Raw genomic sequence first — 18,221 nt, 5'->3', positions numbered from 1 at the left:
CAACTTTTGCACTTTGACAGTAGGCGTGTCTTCCTGTTGGAGGGGGCTGTCCTCGAGACCTACGGCTTTCCTGATTGGTTGAGGAACATCCTGGTAACCACGCATCACAACATAGTGGACATGAGAAAAAGCAGCATTTTGCTTACTAATATATATTTTTTTATTACAGGTCGGTAAGTGTTTTCAATAATAACGACGTGGTGAAAGCGTTGACAGTATTATGAATGAACAACTCATGTCTTCTGGTTTTGTGTAATATTCTCTTGGTGCTAGACCGTTAGCATTTTGGTTTTAGCATGCGCTAACTGCGTTTCTTTTTCTGTTTGAACACTTCTACTATTTAAGGTAAATTCCACGTAATAGCTCTTTTTGCCAGCGCCAGTTTACACCACTCCTTATAATATGCCTCCATGTTTTACTTTTATTGAAAACAGAGTTAGTTAGCTTCTGAGTTACCTTTAAGTCCCTTAAATGTAAAAAAATGAATCGACTGTCGTGTAATTAGCGGATATTTGTGTCCTGTTGCTAGGCAAAAATATATTTAATCCGGAAGTGTTGAAAGCTAACCCTGGTGTCTTTTTATTTTTTCATTTCCACCTGCAGCGATGGATGCAACAATTATCAGGTGTGTCTTACCGACCAACGGGATTTTATTTGAAATAATTAGTCAAATTCCAGGCATTGAAATTTACCGGATTTCAATCTATATCCACTTCTACAAAGCGCACACGTAACTGTGATCATCACATAGGTAGTCGACAAAACGTTCCGTGAAATGCAATAATCGTTGTTGTCTTCACCTAAGCACAGAAATAGTAAAACTCCAGAAAACACTGAATTTTAACAAAATGTCGTTTTCTTACTACAGCCCTCTGTTGCGGTTAATGGGCATTGGATGCAGCCTTTGTGAAAGTTGAGCTCTTCCCTCGTGGTGTATCCAAACAAGGTCAGGCGAGCTGTGGTGGTGGTGCTGCTGCTGCTGCTTCTTTTTCCGGGGGCACCTGAACGCACCACGAGGTTATGTGGACACAGCATCTTCACTTTCCTCCGCCTTATAATGGACTATAAAAACGAGGTAGGTAGGCCACGTCCGCTCAGTTTAGTGACGCATCTCGCCTCCTTTTATACTCGAAACGTCATGACACTTGAAATTTCAACTCTTGCTTCCTCTTAACAACTATTCTGTTTTCATCTTCCCTACTTTGCTCGTCTTCTTCTCTTGGACAGATCCAGTAGCTGTAGTAATGCACAAGTAAGGGGTTTTGGGGTTTATTGTTCTATCTTGCTTATGTTGCATGGCGATGCATGGAGATTGAAATGACAGAAATTAGGTCTTGGAAATTTTATGCTTGGTTCTTTAACTCATTTTTTTAAAGAGGAGAAATAATAAAAAATGTTTCCCCCTAGGACAGGTGTAAAGTTATCACATTCTGTTAGAGCTAAAGAAAGAGCAAAAAGCCTACTATTACGAGATTTAAATAGATTTAATAAGGGATTGTTCTTTATGTATTAAATCACAATAATGTTAAGTGTCATCGTTTACCTTCAACCTGCACCAGGGACTTAAGATCGACATTAGCTCTCGGCTTATATGTGTTCATTAACATAAATATGAATATGTTCATTATGTGTTGTCCCTTATTAAATAAATCAAACTCAAACTCTTAATATTAAGACTGCATTTTTGTAGGTCTGTTTCATTTTCTTTCCTTGTTTGCCTCTTATACCTCTTCATAAAACGTTGCATAGTAATTTATGATTATTTTAGGGATGATTTAACTCATCGGCTCCCCACAAAATTGCATATTTTCGCTTGGTCAAGACAACAACAAACAAACCTATCACTGCAGATAATATTTGGACGATGAATATTTGAAACTCATTATTTTCCAAATCAAACGTTGTTTGCTAAATGTTATATTAAATAATTATGACAAAAATCAAAAGTCTATTGGCAGCTTTAAAGTAACAAAAATGTTAAAAAGTCTAAATTACTTTGATATTTTAAGAAATTTTTCACTTTTACTTTACTCTACTTACATGGCTGTTCTTCCTAATCATAGTAGTAGAGTCAAACAACTAATGTCATCGTGCGTTGCTTGTGCTCTTACAGGAGAGATGGAAGCTCACTCCTGCTTTGGCTGACAACGCTGATGAATTTTTAATCGGTCTCCAGCACAAGAACAGGTGATGAACGGGAAGGCGCCGATTACATTTCACGGGAAACTTGTTCTACTCTTGCTTGACTTTTAATGCTTGGTTCAAACTGTACGAAACAGTGATTGGTGTGATAAGGTTGAATTTTGTCCGCAGGATTGTCAATCGTCTCAAAGTCAAAAGCCGTAGACAGATCGAGTTGGAAAGACTAGAACAAGGATTTTCCATTTATTTCAACGGAGCTCATGCAGAATCCTGCAAAAAGCGGGAAAAGGGCCTCGAACGCAAACTCGTCCCCGCCACACCAGTTTGGAGGCCCGCCTGCATCTCAGGTTTGTTGATGAGAAACTGCTATTAGAGCTGCCCAATATCAAAAATCATATTTCATAGTGGGTAAAGAGAACATTCTGATTTTGTGACCCTTTTTCCCAGTGGCATTTACAAAAATAATGCTCAATATTATCTAATTTTCTAATAGTTTTGAAATACTTTCACTTGTTTAATAGTTAATCCTTGCAAAGAAATAAAAAACACAAACGGCAAATCAACTATAACTCACGTTTTTGTTTTGTAGACATAGCTAACGCACGTCTACAGTGCTTGAAACAAATGATGAGAATATACACGTGTCCTTAAAAAAGAATTGTGCACGCTACTCAACTTTCAAAATATTTGGACGATTTGAAAAAATGCAAACCTTATTGACAACATGACGTTGCGGTATCAAATTAATCGTCGTGGTAAGTTAAAATGGCGAGCCAAAAACGAACGCTTTCAACATTGTAATGTTTTTGCCATGTCAATTGCTGAGAAAAAAACATTTCCATTTTTTTTCTGTAGTTTTGATACAAAATGCGTATTTAGTAGTTTGGTAAAAACTGGCGTAGTTAAAATACGGAAGATTATTTGGCTGCTCTGCTGCGACAGCCAATGATTAGATTAAAATGTATTGTACACGGTTAACAGATGTAATGAACAGTGCTTTGAGATACAATGTTAAAATTCAACAAATCCGAACATAAGCAGACTTGGCAGTATCCCAAAAGAATTCACAAATGGAATGAAAATTCATCTAATGTTAAATTGTCATTTTTTGTTTAGTTTCGGGGCACTATTATTTAGTCAGTCAACTAAATGTAGGACATGGGTTATGTAAGCCATTTTAATGACCGCTTGTTGTCGTGCGGTGATGAATAAATGATAGTGACAGTTGTGTCCAGCAGCAGCTTTTCCATATCTGGCTCATACGTGCCGGGGACCATCTGCATGCATAATTACAGCCTTTCCATCTGTGGGAAGCCGACGCCGCGTCGGTCGCACGCGCTTCATGTTCCCTTTTTTTTCTGCGACGTCTGACTCATCAGCAGATGTCTGTGGAAGCGCTCGGCGGCTAAGGGAAGATTTGGAGCCCGGACACAAACGGAGGAGCCTGACCGCCCCCGGGAAGGTCCAGAGGAAAGAATGGTCGCAGGTACGCATCACATTTGTGGTTGTTGTCTTCTCGAACTCTTTCGCTGCCCTTGACGATGATTGACGCCCAATCGTCCTTGCGCTGTGCATTGTTTTGATGGTGGTGACGCTCATTCGCTGCCACCTTCCCACTTTGAATGGATTGGGCGTCTATTGTCGGCAATGGTAATCAACGAGTTCCTGTTTCAGCAGGATTCGGTCGTAATCCGGACGGAGGACGGTGCCAGTTTGAAGATTGTTCCGAAAACGATCTACTCTGATGATTTTGAGCCTTATGAAAGCGTAGACATGGAGGTAAAAGGCACTTTTTGCCGTTAAGGGGGAGGGGCTTTGCATCAGCTGTAGCTTTTGTTACACTTTTGCATTATCTCAGAGTTCCAGCCCACGGTCCTCGAGGGACACCTGCGCGCTTTCGCGCTCATTCGCCGACGGGTCCGACGGTCAGGCGGGAACCGCGAGCCAGGAGCACGGCGAGAAGGTGCTTCTTAATCTCGAGGAAGTCAAGGTTGGTAGACAAGAAGTTGATACATAATTTGTTACTTTGTGTAAGTTGATTCTTGAAAATAAGTGTTTCTTTATTTTGTAATTTTTAATGAAGCAAGTGGTTTATTTGGAAATTGAAAAAAGAAACTTTAATGTCATCAATTACTATATTACTTTTGTTATTTATTGCTGTTGCATATTTCAAAATATTTGGTTTGACTAAATTTACACTGTCGGAAAAAAAGAAAATTGATTCGAAAACAAATAATAAAAACAGTAGTAAAGCATTATTGGTAATTTTAAAAATATATTAAATACTTTTATAGAGTTCTATGTGAATTATTGTATTATTTTATCTATTAATCATTAAGTATTGCTTTTTTTATAAATGTATTCATATTTTTTAATACTTTTCTAATTAAAACAAAACTCAATTAAATTGTACTCAATCAAAACATAAATACATTAATATTGATCATTTCAAAATGTCTTAAATACCTTTATAATGTAGAGTTTTTATTTTGTTACTAATCATTGGAATCTTACTTACATTTTTCATATTTTTTTTCATTAAAATGTTAATAAAAAACTAAATCTATTAAATTAAAATGATTGAGTGAACAGAAATTCACTGCTATTGGTTATTAATAAAATATCTTAAACACAATTGTATTATCAGTTGTTATATTCTTTTATTCATCAGTATTGTATCTTTATATATGAAATGTTGATAAAATATAGATAAAATTTAAAATAAGGGTTCGATAAGGTCTTTTGTTATTTTATAGTATTTAACCCATTAGCTGCCTTTGACTGCTTTCGATGTCCAATCCTTTTGTTTACTATGTGGCCACATTAATAGTTTCGCGCTCATTTCCTGCCAACTTCTCACAGTCAAAATGGAAGGGACATTTAACTCAGTCAATAAGTTAAATGAGTGCTCTTTCAAGTTAAAGTGCATTTAAGTCTACTTTTTCCCCACCATTTGTTATGGGTTGGATGACTATCGCCATCACGGCCACACAAAATATGACTCTGTATATCGCTAACATGTAGTGCACTGTACATGGTTGATGACGGGAGGTTACTCATTGGCTCAGGTTTTAAGGCGCAGTCTGGAGAACAGCATGCGGCGAAGTGCCCGCGGCTCGGCGGGAGAGGAATCGGACGAAGAGTGGGTAGATGAACAACTGGAACGCGCAGAGAGCACCGAGAGTCTCGACGAACTGGGACTTCCCGTGTCGTCCTCCAAATCTTCGTCCAATTCTCGAAGCGGTGGTCCGCAGAGTCATTTCGATCCAGCCAATCTAATTGTGCTCGACTTTGGACCGGCGCTGAAAGGTAGGTACAAACTGAAAAATGCACAATTAAAACAAAATAAATACTAAAAGTTTTAATAACATTTAAATATATTGATTTTATTTCTTTCATTTTTTTCATTCAATATACGGTGTGTTTTGTAATCAATAAAAGGGATTCTTTTAATTGACCAGAAAAGTAAGATGTTCAAAGAAAAGTCAAAATTTGCATTAGCCCATTTTTGGGGCCATAGAAAGTCCAGTTTTTAAAAAATATCTTTCTCATGATTTTTTTTTTTACATGAGTGCCCGTAAATGTGATTTAAAGTTGCTGTTTTTTTACTGACAAAATGTCATGCTTGTATTATATTTTTTTTAATCCACCAAAAAGTAAGATCTTCTCACAAAAAGCCCAACTTCTTTTTTTACCTCAAATGTTATGTTGACACATACTTTTTCTTCCTTAAAAATGTTTTAATTCTAATTTTTGGAGAACAAAAGAAAGTAGTATACATTTTCGTTCACCAAAATAACCACAATTATTTTATTTGACTGCACAGTACAAGACCATTGCCCATGATGGACTGTTACTCCCAGTCGGTCAGGATGTTAAAAATATATTTTTAAAAAATGTCCCTTAATTTTTTGCAGGCCGCAAACTTGAACGTTCCTTGTCAGCTAAGAGAAGAGAAAACAGCGACAACTTCATACCCGCCAAACCACTATTGGTGAAGAGCAAAACACTAGATATACCGCCTTCAAAAGACAGCTGGAGTCATCCCAGTAAGTTTTTGCTGAAAACCAAAACCAGCAATGATTAGCTTGTCCATAACAAATTCTTCTTTCAGGGCCAACAGGTCAAACGGAGAGGCCGCTATCCGCCACCAGGAGGGTTTCTAAGCCAGAGCGAGACCCTGACGAGTTGGCCCGTGAGGTGTGCCAAGCCATCCGGCGAGAAAATCACAGCCCTGAGCTTTTTTCTCGCAAAATGGTGTGGAGCATTTTGAATCCGGTGACAGATTTGGACCAAATGCGGAGCTTTGTGTGCGAGTCTGACTCTTTGATCCCGTTTGACTTGATCCAGGGCAGAGGGCAGCAGTTGTTGAACGGCTTAGCGCGCGGCGATAGCGGCGACAAAGAGGAGAGCGGCGTCGCCGTGGCCATGCAAAGGATCACGCTCATGGGATCCAGGTTAGACTCAAACAAGCCCTTGATGATGCTTTTTGTGACACGAAGCAGAATTACTGTGTGTAATCTTTCATTCCATCAAAATTGGAAAAAGAGGCCTATTTTCTGTGTAGTATTAACTCAATGTGAACTTCAATATGCAGTTCCTAGATGCTATTTGGCCAAACTTGGACTCATAAATTTGTCAGAGGAGCTGTTATTTGGCCATTTTTGCTCTGGCTTGTGAACATAGATTTTAAATTTTAAATACAAGTGATGGACTTAAGCGTTTGTTGTAACATGGGGTGTTATTTGACCTTTTTTGGCTTTGACCTATGGGCAAACATTTTGAATTCAAAATGTTGGATGAGTTTGCCATGGTATAGGTACTTCGATTTTTGCTATAATTGACAAGCAAAACTTTTAAATATGAATGACCAAGCCAGCTGTTTGCCCATGTACAGTATCTTTTATTGCTTTGGCTTGAAAGCAAAAAATCATGCTAATGGGAAGGGTCCATTTTAGTAAATTAGTCTGGACTTGCTTTACTACAGCAGCAATTTGCCAAATAGTAAAAAAGAGAAATTTAAGTGGAAAAAGTGGAGGCTGCCAACATGAATAGGTAAAACTGAATTCAGATGCTTATTCGGGTAAGAACTTAACAGAACGCAAAAAAATGCTATTTCAGGGCGCTACTGTATAGCCTTATGTAAGGATGTATATATGTGTGTACTGTAAAGCGTATGCAATTCCTTTCTTATTCAAGAAAAAAAATGGACTCAAAAAAACACTTTTTATCCTCAAAATCTGTCTCTTCTATGTACAACATATCACAGTTGAAGGCACGAAATTTCTATTTTTAGTAAGGACATGAAACACAATGTTTGCTTGTCCCCCTCAGAGTGCGACGATAGTGATGACGTTTAAATACCAAAAAATTGAGTAGATTGTCACGTTGTTTTTCAGGGAGCAGCACAAACTGCTGAAAGCCTTGGAGGAGCTGGAATCGGCGCCCGCGTCACACATTCCTCTGGGCCCCCAACCAGAATCCCTCAAACCCGCGGTGAGTCCCAAAATGCCCAGTCGGGGATGCTTGAGAACACCTTTTTCATGCGTGCGTTCACGCCAGCCGAGGCGTTCCTCCGAGGTCCCGCCCGCTCTTTATGTCACCATGGAGATCCTGTCCAACTGGGGCCATCAGTTACTAGTGGGGCTGACTGAACTCCAGTTTTTGGGCCCGGGCAACAAGAAGTTATACGTGTCGCCCCACGACCTGGACATCAGGAACGCTGACTATCCCGGGAATCTGACGGCACTTGTCAATGGCAAAGCTAAGGTTGGTGTTCAATGTCACTCCTGTTTTGGCCCACATCCTAATTCTAACTATATATTGCCAACTGGGGTTGACCAATGATCACATAACTCAACACTATGACCTAAAAATAATGCAATCCCCCCTTTTTGGGCATCTTAATAGCAAATATTCTTTTTTTCCAAATTTATTTATACATTTTTAAATCATTGGCTGCCGATTGACACTCTTGGTTGTCCAATCTCTTTTACATGTTTGGGATGAGCATAGCAATAGTTCATTTGAGGTGGGAAAGATTGGTAGATGCCATCCTTCCCATTCAAATGGGTTGGACAGCTAGCCACAGCAGAAGGATGAAAAGAGCCACATGATTAGACGTCTAACCTTGAAAGAGTGAATTAAAAAATCTGTAATTAACAAATAAAAACGAAATAACTTACTTTTAAATATGTACATTCAAATTTTATTCACTTTATAATTTTAAAACGCTTATTCACATTTAATAAAAGCAAAAATGCAGTAAATCCACAAATATTCCTTTTAATGACTTATGAAGATTTTTTGGGCTTTGATAAAAAAAGGTAAATCTAAATATTTTGTCATTGAATTATATATTTACCACGTATTTATTTATTTGTTTATTGTATTATTTATCTATCCCCAATCTTTTTTTGAGGACTATAAAAACTATTGAAATATTATTTTAGCTAGAAATAACTCCCTGCACATGATTTGACAAAACCAGTGTGGGCCAAATGTGGCCCCCTTACTTCAGGTTTGACACCGGTTGTCTCTATTAATTTAAAATGAACATGACTGCTTTTGTTTGGATGACAGACCACCAAGGAGCGCCACATGTGGACGTGCCCCTTCCACCCTCCCATCCAGCTCTACTTCATCATCCGGAATACGGAGCGCTCGGCGGATTTTAGGATCTCTCGCATCAAAATCTGGAACTACAACCGAAGCCTCAACGTTAGTACCTTTTTCTCTTTTGCCCTTCCGCCTTTCCCTCAGTTACGTCAGGCTTGGCAGAGCCGCCACTCAGTCTGTCCCAAATGTGGAGCACAGAGAGATTAGCCGCGGGAGATTAGTGCGAGAGGAAACGTGTCCTTTCATCCTCACTGTTGTTCATTCAGGGGTACCGAACACCCGCTAACTATTGTTTGACTTACTTATACAGTGTGTAGACTTCTCAGATCTTCAGCGATTGGTTAAGAGTTTCAGGTAAGTGAGTTTTGGGTGGGTTTGTTCTATTTTGACCAGGGTGTTTGTGGGATTTCTGCCATGGGGATAAATCGGATTTAAGATGGGCGTCAGCCATGTCTTGTTTTTCATAGCGGCTACTTAGCGCAGGTTTAACACACTCATTCAGAGTGTGTGACTGTGGTAGTTGAATATTTGTGGGAAAGCTAAAGATGTGTGTAATATCTGGGTTGTTTCGGGTGTTTGAATTGGTGGGCAGCCAATCGCAGGGCACGAGGAGACAAAAAAAACACTGTCGCTCATGCTCACACTCATACCTGGTTTAGACTGATCATCCAGCCAAGCATGCATGTTTTTGGGATATATGAGGAAACCGGAATACCCGGAGAAAACCCACGCAAGCATGGTGAGAACATGCAAACTCCACACAGCGAGTGAGTAAACTGTGAGGCCGATGCGATGACCACTTGTTCACCGGGTCACCTACTTTACATTTTGTTATGTTATTTTTCTATCTTAATTTGGTTACCCTTATATTACTTTACCTTTTTACCTTGCATGTAATTGTTTTTCATTTTCATATTTATAAAACAAAGGAAACTTGTCAGTCTAATTTTTTTTAGAAACATTGCCCTAAAACATGTCCAAACCTCCAGACCTTTTTTTTGAGCCTCTTAACTCATTCACTGCCAGCGCAGGATTCCCATAATGGCTTGTGGTAGTTGGTAAAATTATATTATTGAACACATTTGCTGACAGCGATAGAAGTCCAATCCATTTTGAATGGGAAGACTGACGCTCCTGGATGGATTGGAGGTCTTATCACCATCATGATGTTGAAATATGATTATTCTCTTTTTATTTTTCAGGAACTTGACATCGGCGCCCGCCACGTCAAGTTGTACCTAAACAGCACGCTCGTATTCGAGGGCGAGCTCGAGCGTGGTTGCGGCAACCAGATTTTCGACTACAGCACCACCGTGGAGCTCCAGGACTTCCAGGTTTCAGAATCCTTATTTTCCAGCCCTTCCTCTTCAGGGTACAGCCTCCGGGGGGCTACCCCCTATCGCCACGATGACGGCAAAGCGCACCAGCACCTTGGTTCCGCCGTGTCGACGTCCGACGCTTCCGACCAAGCCATGACAGACACTCAGGAAAGCTCTCACGCGCCCTTTCCTTCCCTTTCCGCTCGGCTCTTGTTCGACGAGCCGGCGCCGACCGTCACCGTGCAGCCGTCGTCCTCGAAGATGACCCCGCAGTGGCTCCAGCCCCTGAAGCGAGCCGCTCCCGAGGGATGCGAGGCCGGTCTGGAGCGACCGCGCTGGCTGGTGCCTCAGCAGCCCCCCGCCGAGGCCAAATCGTTGCTCCCGGAGCTGCCGTGTAACCCCGGTCGGGTGTGCCGGGGCGGGGAACGGGCAGCCAACGGGGCGCAGCGAAAAGCGGATTCTCTGGACCTCGACTGCGACCTGCTGGATGAGCTCAAGCACGAGAGGCCTTTCAGCGAAAGGAGGAGCTCCTTGAGAAATAGGTTGACGGAGGAGCAACACAAGTCAAACACAGGTGGGAAGGCTCCTTTTGAGCAAAAAAAAATGAAGTGCCGTATTTTCCGCACTATAAGCACACCCTCAAAACGTATGTAAAACATAGTAGAAGTGGTGGTAGTGGTGGTAGTAGTAGTAGTAGTAGTGGTAAGGGATTGTGTTATACATGCACTAGATGGAGCTGTTGTAATAGTAGTAGTGGTTAGGAGTTGTGTTATACATCAACTAAATAGAGCTGTGCTCAAAGGAATTTCATACAATGATTAACCAATATTGATCATATATAAGGCGCACTGATTGCTGTTGCGAAAATTGAAGTCTTTTAGTTGCATATTGCAGTGCAGAAAATATTGTACAATTTATTAATTCATTCATTTTCTTAACCGGTTTATCCTCATTAGGGTCGCGGGGGGTGCTGGAGCCTATCCCAGCTGACTCCGGGCCAGAGGCGGGGGACACCCTAAATCGGTGGCCATCCGATCACAACGGTATAATACATTTTTGATTAACAATAGATTAAAATAAATAAGATTAATTGCATTTCACGCAATTAAGGGCCATCGGAATGTGGCATTTCCCATACCGAAGTTAAAATTCATATTTATAATGGCAAAGTAGTATTTTTGATTTCATTGTCAGTCTCTGTGAATGACAGCAATTAATTGCAGTCAATCCCATATAATTCATAGCTATTAAAAAAGAAAGAAAAGAAAAGTCATTTTGGCACACATTCCATCTTTAGAGGCCAACACCAGCAGGAGGCAGCGGACGCCGCGACCTTTGGGCCACAGCCACCGGGACGACACCCTGATGGAATCGTGGGACTCGCTCACCAAGTTCAACCAGTGCCAACGAGGTCGCATCTCCAACACGGGCTTGGACGGGGACGTCTTTGACGACTTCCAGCAGCAGCAACACGGCCGCGGCTCGCCGGTTGCCCCCATCAACTTCTCCAACGCGCCCGTCCGCCCACCTTCGACCTTTCTCGGGAGCACCAGGGGGTTCCCGAGCGAGGCCTCCGAAGGGGATTGGTTCCCGGAGCAGGAGGAAGAATTTGAGATCCCCGTGCTCCCCAAAGGCCAACGTTTGGTCATTAACATTCTCTCCACTTGGGGGGACCGCCACTATGTGGGTCTCAACGGCCTGGAAGTCTTCAGCTCCAGCGGCGAGCCCCTCCGACCGGCTCGCATCAACGCCGACCCGCCCGACATCAACATACTGCCGGCGTACGGCAAGGACCCCCGCGTGGTGGCCAACCTGACGGACGGCGTTCACCGCACTCAGGACGACATGCACCTGTGGCTCGCCCCCTTCACGCCCGGGCGGCGCCACACCGTTTTCTTGGACTTCGGACACGCCTACCAGATCGCCATGATCCGAGTGTGGAACTACAACAAGTCGCGAATTCACTCTTTCCGGGGCGTGAAGGAGGTGGAGATGCTGCTGGACGGGAGGTGCATCTTTCGAGGCGAGATTGCAAAGGCTTCTGGGACTCTCTCAGGAGGTAGGAAAGAGAAAAAGTCCAAGTAAATTGTTGTGCCCTACAAAGAAAACAGTTTTGTCTAAAAGGCTATTACATTTTCTTACCCCAATTTAGGATTGGATCAATTTGGGGACACCATTTTATTCACCACCGACGATGACATCTTGGAGGCCATGTCCCATTTTGACGAAACATTCCATGGTGAGAGCGAAACGTCGGAGAATCCGGTACATGAAGAGGAGCTGCGTCGACCACGGACAGCAGACGGTGAAGGCGAAGAACGACCTTTTACGCAGGCCGGCTTTCGAGAGGAAGACCTCGCTGTAAGTTCTTAACATTTGTTCCAAGTATTTTTCTACATTTTAATTCAATACTATTTGACAGAGAAAATGATTAGCCATTACTGGATACTACATACAAAGCTCCCACCAATTCTAACAAAACATGCATTGAGAAGTTCTTTTATTGACAAAATTTAGATCTTTTAAAATGTATTTTTAACAAAAATGTCCAATTTTTAGCATAACATTATAGAATAATCAAACGGTTCATTAGATTTTCTCACACAAAAAACACCTTTTCATTATCTTACTCAAATTGGAACTATACCACGTTCTCTTGCATGTAAGCCATATTTGTAACTTTCAAAAAGTGATGACTTGGTTTCCTTAGTCTGATGGTTAAAGTGCTCATGTGCAAAGTTACTTTTCGGTCAGTATAAAAACAGTTCAATTTTTGTCTTTCACCGTCATTGGCAGCCAATAAGTGAACAGTCAAAAAAAATAGTGTACTAAAATGCTACTTTTCTTTCAGGCAAAACTTCACCTCAACGTCAACGTAAGCCAGTTGGAAAACACAGAGCAAATTCCCGGGATGTACACCGGAAAGTGTGAGCGCACATTCTGAACCGTTTTTGCTCCATTGTACACACTTTTTTTAGTTGCTAAATCCAGACGTGGTCATACTTTGAACCCGCGCTAGGCCTGCGGCTGGACCTGGTGTCGACGTGGGGAGACTCTCACTACGTGGGCCTGACGGGGCTGGAAGTGGTCGGGAAAGACGGCGACGGGTTACCATTGGATCTCAGTATGGTGGCGGCGTCGCCCGGGGACCTCAACGAGCTTCCTGAATTCGGACATGACTGTCACACCCTCGACAAGTATGTCCGACTTTGTCTAACATCCAAAGACGCCGTTTCAAAACGGCGCCTGTCCTTCATTTCCAGGCTCATTGACGGTCACAATATCACCACGGACGACCACCACATGTGGCTGATCCCTTTCTCCTATGGAGAACCTCACACAGTGACTATCACCTTGCCTCAGGCGCAGACCATCGCGGGACTCCGCATATGGAACTATAACAAATCGCCCGAGGACTCGTACAGAGGGGTAAGAAAGACACCGCCGTCCGGGATGGTGGATAATGACGGTAGATAATGACAAAAATAATGTGGCGCCCAGGCGAAGGTAATTCATGTCATTCTCGACGAAGTCGCCATTTCGCCAGTTGAGGGTTTCCTCATCAGGAAAGGACCTGGAAACTGTCATTTTGACTTTGCACAAGAGATCCTATTTGTGGACTATCTCCAGGTACCTGTTGAAAACAAGACTTTGGAAGAGTACCCAAACAAGTAAGAACATTTAGTTGTTTTAAGAAGGCCCACAAAAGCAAATTGTGCAGTAACTTGATGTCTATCGCTCAGTACCATTTATGTCAACCTCAATGAAAGATGTTTACTATTGTTTTCTTTAACCCATTCCCTGCTATTAAAAATAATAGGCATCCGATTCATTTCAACTGTGAATGCTCACATTTCATTGCCTTTTGAAGGCGCTAGACGTCCAATGGACTTTGACTATCAAAACGGATTGTCTGCTATTGACAAATGCCTTTCACGAGTTCTAATTCAGCTTCAAAAAGCCACACGATTGGGAAATGATGACTCCTAACACCCACCATTTACATAATTCAACAGACGAAGTTCCAAGAAAGCCGAACAAGCCAGCATGGACTACGAAGCTCCCATCATGCCTTGTGGATGTATCCTTTTTTTGCACATTTTAAAGCCTACAAAGGTGCTTTGACACGTGCTTGCTTAATATTCCTTAACTTGTTATTCCTGCCAGTCATCTTTCAGCTGCAGCTGTTAACCACCTGGGGAGACCCGTACTACATCGGCCTGAACGGTCTCGAGTTCTACAACCAGAATCATGAGAAGATCACTCTGAGTGACAATAGTATCCTTTCAAACCACATAAAAAAATGTGTTATGGTCACACGAAACCGAGGTGGAACTTGAATCAAATCTGACCAGACATTGCCGCTTTCCCAGACAGCGTTAACGTCCTGGACAACGTGAGCGGTGACGTGAGGACTCCGGATAAATTAATAGACGCTGTCAACAGCACGCAGGATGGAGGACACATGTGGCTGGCGCCTGTGCTACCCGGACTGGTAGGAGTGTAATTTTAAAAAGTAGAATTGGGAAAGGTTGGCGATGGTTGGTATTTGCTGACGAATGTATCTTTCGATCTGCAGGTTAATCGTGTATACGTCATCTTTGATCAGCCGGTGACCGTGTCCATGATTAAACTGTGGAATTACTCCAAGACCCCGCTGAGAGGAGTAAAAGAGTTTGGGGTAAAGTTATTTTTTTCTAAAAATGACGTGGTATGGTAAAACTTTGCAAGGTAGCAAAAGGTCAACAAGAAGGTGAATGTAAACTAATTCTGATCACACCATCATTTGGTGCCTTGATTCCTTGGATTGGATTGGATAACTTTATTCATCCCGTATTCGGAAAATTTCATTGTGACAGTAGCAGAGGGTGATAAGACAGAACAACAAAGCAAAAGCACAAAGTACAAAGCAAATCAAAGTAAATGGGATCATTAAGAATCACCACCCTAAGTGGGAAAGTTAAAATAAGGAGGATAAGGGGTAAAATAAATAAATAAAAAACGTCAGGGACACTAAACCCTTTATAACAAGGTAGCCAAGGAGAAAAACATGAATACCATCAGTCACCACAACAATTCCTTAGTTGGAAAAGGGAAAACAAGAGGGTCGATGAGGGTAAAAATAAAATAAAAATAAAGAAAACTAACCCTGGGCTTGCCATTAGTTAGAGACTAGCATCAATGTTGACAAAAATATCTAGATTTTATTTGTATTTCGTGATTGGAAGACTGTTTTTTGCGTTCAGCTGCTTGTGGACGACCTCCTGGTGTACAACGGCATCCTAGACAGTGTGACCCACGTGAGCCGCGGAATTCTTCCCACATGCGACGTGGCCGTGCCGTACCACACCATCCTGTTCACCGACAACGCCTACATAGCGCATCGTGAGAGGAACACGGTCATTAGGTAAGACTGAAAAAAAAACACTGCAGAAAAATGTCACTCAACTACCAAAAAATGTAGCTGAATTCAAATGAAATGTGGGGAAGAACGAGCTAAGATCAAAGGTCACATTGGCGTGAACCAGCTGTGCTTTTCTTTACTTCAGCCCTCACAGCAGCAGACGCCAACAACAGTGAGTAGGATTATAGAGCGCCCCCCCTGTGGTCACATTGAAAATGGTCCTCAAGTTTTCCCCACTTGGTTATCTCCCAGAATCCTAATCTTCAATTCCTGTCCCAGTCTTTTCCTGTCAGATTCAATAGATTAAGAAAAAAAATGACTGTAATGATTTTCCTGCGTTATTTTGCCCAATGTAGTAATTATGTGGAAGATCAGGATGTGAAGATGACCAATGAGAATCAGATCGTCCATCACAACAAAAAGAAGCAGGCAGCGGACCCAGGTAAGAACTGTGAAGGGTGCTCATTGGATTTGAAAGGTTTACCCCAGATTTTTCCAACTGACTGTTGTGCCAAGGGAAATGCAATATCCTGAGAGAAAAAATTAATATTACAAGATTCAAATTTGATTATTGCAAGGTCAAAGTCATTTTGTTGCTTATTTCTAATGTCATATGAAATGAAAGTTGTTTTACGAGCATATTTTTTCAAACTGATTTTTTGCCTAAATATTAAGAGATTGAAGAAAAGGAAGTCATAAAATTACCAGGATAAAATGACTTATTTTTACATCATGTGAAGCGGAAGTTGTCGGAATCGGCAGAATTCAATTTCTGGCGATGTGAGGTCGGGGTGAAAAATTAGATATTGAAATACTTTATTTCTGTTTGAGTTTGATTTATTTAATAAGGAACAGCCCAAATTAATGAACACATTTATAATCATAAATAGTTTCATTGTACTCAAGTTCCTTTGATTCTTGTTGATAAAACTGCAATGAATTTATTCTCAATCATAAATAGAGGGCAATATGACACAAAATGGCGGTCCCCTTAAAATACGTCCTCCCTATTTTCTAGCTCTTCGGCCCAAAACCTGCATGACCGACGTGGGAAAACCTGGACAGAGGAGATACTGACGTGTAGCTTGACTTTTCGCCTCAATTGGCTGAAATCTGCCTTCTACAAGACTGAGATCTGCATGACCCACCCACACTAAAGAGGATACGTTTTGCACCGATCATAACGGGTTTGCCACACGCACACAAACGCAGCCGTCATCAACTTTCTGGTTGGTTTCCCGCGAAATGAATGCTGGGCTTTTTTTCTTCTTACTGTGCCTGTACTCTGCCAGTGCCGTGTAAATATATCAATATAATAAATAGCCAGTCCACTTTCAAATGTACTTAACTCATTCATCATTGAATACACTAATGGTAGACCATTCATGTATTCATCATTTAATCCCTTGATAGTACTTTGTTAATGTATTTATCAATTAATCCACTGATAGTTCTTCGCCTAACCAAAGGTAATGCAATGCACATACTTATCAGTAACTAGACGTCATTTATTCAGGTTGGCTAATGTGTCTGAGAGCTTTTTGTATTGATTTTTTTTTAAAATATGTACTTTACTCATTAGCTGCTATTGACAGGAATAGACATCTGATCCATTGGCTGGCAGCGATCATTCTATCGCCTTCAATACATAACCGATTTCCTCATATACCGTATTTTCTCGCATATACGCCGTATTTGTCGCTAAAAAAAATGATGACTGAATCGAGGGTATGGCTTATATGCGCATAAATTAGACGTGACATGCACGAAACGCCATAGCGCAAGAATGCGGTCATTTATTTCAAAATAGAGAAAAGATAAAATGCTTAACAAAATTTATTGTGACGTCTATGAATGAAATTAAAAAAGAAAAAAAACGTAAATTGTATAATTCAATGATTTTAAGGCAATTTTAAGGGTGCGGCTTATACGCGAAGGCGGCTAATATGCGAGAAAATACGGTATTTTTTTCAGTTCGCAAAATAAATAAATAGCCGCCACTATTTGAGGAAATGCGCCAAGATTAGCATTGTAGGGTACTTTGTCAAAAGCTAGCTTAAATCAACATCATATACTAAACTAGTTAATATCCAAGTGACCTTTACTAAAGTCGCGATCCAAAGCTTTACATTTTGAATAATATGCAGACATGACAACTGTCGTTTACCTCAAATTTCGAGATCAAGGATCTCGTGACGGAACGCGTTCACTCTTTCCTGGTTAGCGTCACGCGATACGTTCCGATTATTCATTTACGTGAACAAGCCACAAGACGAATGACCGTGTGTCAGTTGCACTTGTGTGGATTTAATTTTGGTCGATTATAACTCAGCAAGGGGTGACGATTTATTGTACGCGTGGTATTTAGTGTTTTGGAAAAAATATTTATTTTTTTAATATTGATTGATGCTGTATATTAAATGGAAGCGTATTTCAAAGAGAAATAAAATTGTAGATATGAGCAATGTATGTTTTTAATTTGCTTATTCTTTTGTACTTTAAGGCAAGTTTTTCAAAGGGGGAACCAGTGAATGGAAATGTCTAAGAAAAAATCAAGCTTATTATGTTTTATTCATTATTCATACTGTTGTGTAGAGACCTGACCAAAAACCTGCTGGAAATGTGGAACCAATCCAGTCCAATCCATACAATGAAACAAAACCAAGAATGAAACAAAACTGAGACCAGATTAAGGAACCAAACAAGACCAAGAACAAAACATTGGCCAAGTCTGAAAC

General features: G+C 41.1%; 1 protein-coding gene across 7 annotated transcripts; it reads left to right on the top strand.

Moving 5' to 3' along the window:
* The first annotated feature begins 72 nt into the window (after positions 1–72).
* On the top strand, positions 73–17,948 carry katnip (katanin interacting protein). 7 transcript variants are annotated; one of them, XM_077625311.1, is made up of 30 exons: positions 75–173; positions 604–625; positions 869–1,075; positions 2,114–2,187; positions 2,314–2,489; positions 3,525–3,628; positions 3,817–3,921; positions 4,001–4,132; positions 5,211–5,451; positions 6,060–6,191; positions 6,257–6,399; positions 6,493–6,599; positions 7,542–7,638; positions 7,705–7,911; positions 8,725–8,862; positions 9,963–10,653; positions 11,377–12,138; positions 12,232–12,440; positions 12,931–13,006; positions 13,099–13,276; positions 13,343–13,508; positions 13,581–13,750; positions 14,096–14,160; positions 14,247–14,357; positions 14,435–14,574; positions 14,659–14,760; positions 15,326–15,486; positions 15,629–15,655; positions 15,840–15,925; positions 16,502–17,948. In XM_077625311.1, the coding sequence occupies exons 3-30, from the start codon at positions 1,058–1,060 to the stop codon at positions 16,558–16,560; spliced, it is 4,677 nt and encodes a 1,558-aa protein (XP_077481437.1). In that variant the 5' UTR covers positions 75–173; positions 604–625; positions 869–1,057; the 3' UTR covers positions 16,561–17,948. The 7 variants fall into 7 exon arrangements, with proteins under 7 accessions (XP_077481431.1, XP_077481437.1, XP_077481436.1 ...); XM_077625310.1 differs by having other exon boundaries at positions 3,522–3,628; XM_077625305.1 differs by having other exon boundaries at positions 73–169; positions 3,522–3,628; positions 3,820–3,921; positions 7,542–7,911.
* The last annotated feature ends 273 nt before the right edge of the window (positions 17,949–18,221 follow it).

The sequence above is a fragment of the Stigmatopora argus genome, chromosome 18 (assembly GCF_051989625.1).
Source record: "Stigmatopora argus isolate UIUO_Sarg chromosome 18, RoL_Sarg_1.0, whole genome shotgun sequence".
NCBI lineage: Eukaryota > Metazoa > Chordata > Actinopteri > Syngnathiformes > Syngnathidae > Stigmatopora > Stigmatopora argus.
This window is presented reverse-complemented; position numbering and strand designations above follow the sequence as displayed.

Bases quoted from the DNA above. Each gene is read 5' to 3' on its own strand.
- katnip (XM_077625305.1), top strand. The intron at 2,188-2,313 runs GTGATGAACGGG...TTTTGTCCGCAG, and splicing joins GGTCTCCAGCACAAGAACAG to GATTGTCAATCGTCTCAAAG. The intron at 15,926-16,501 runs GTAAGAACTGTG...CCTATTTTCTAG, and splicing joins GAAGCAGGCAGCGGACCCAG to CTCTTCGGCCCAAAACCTGC.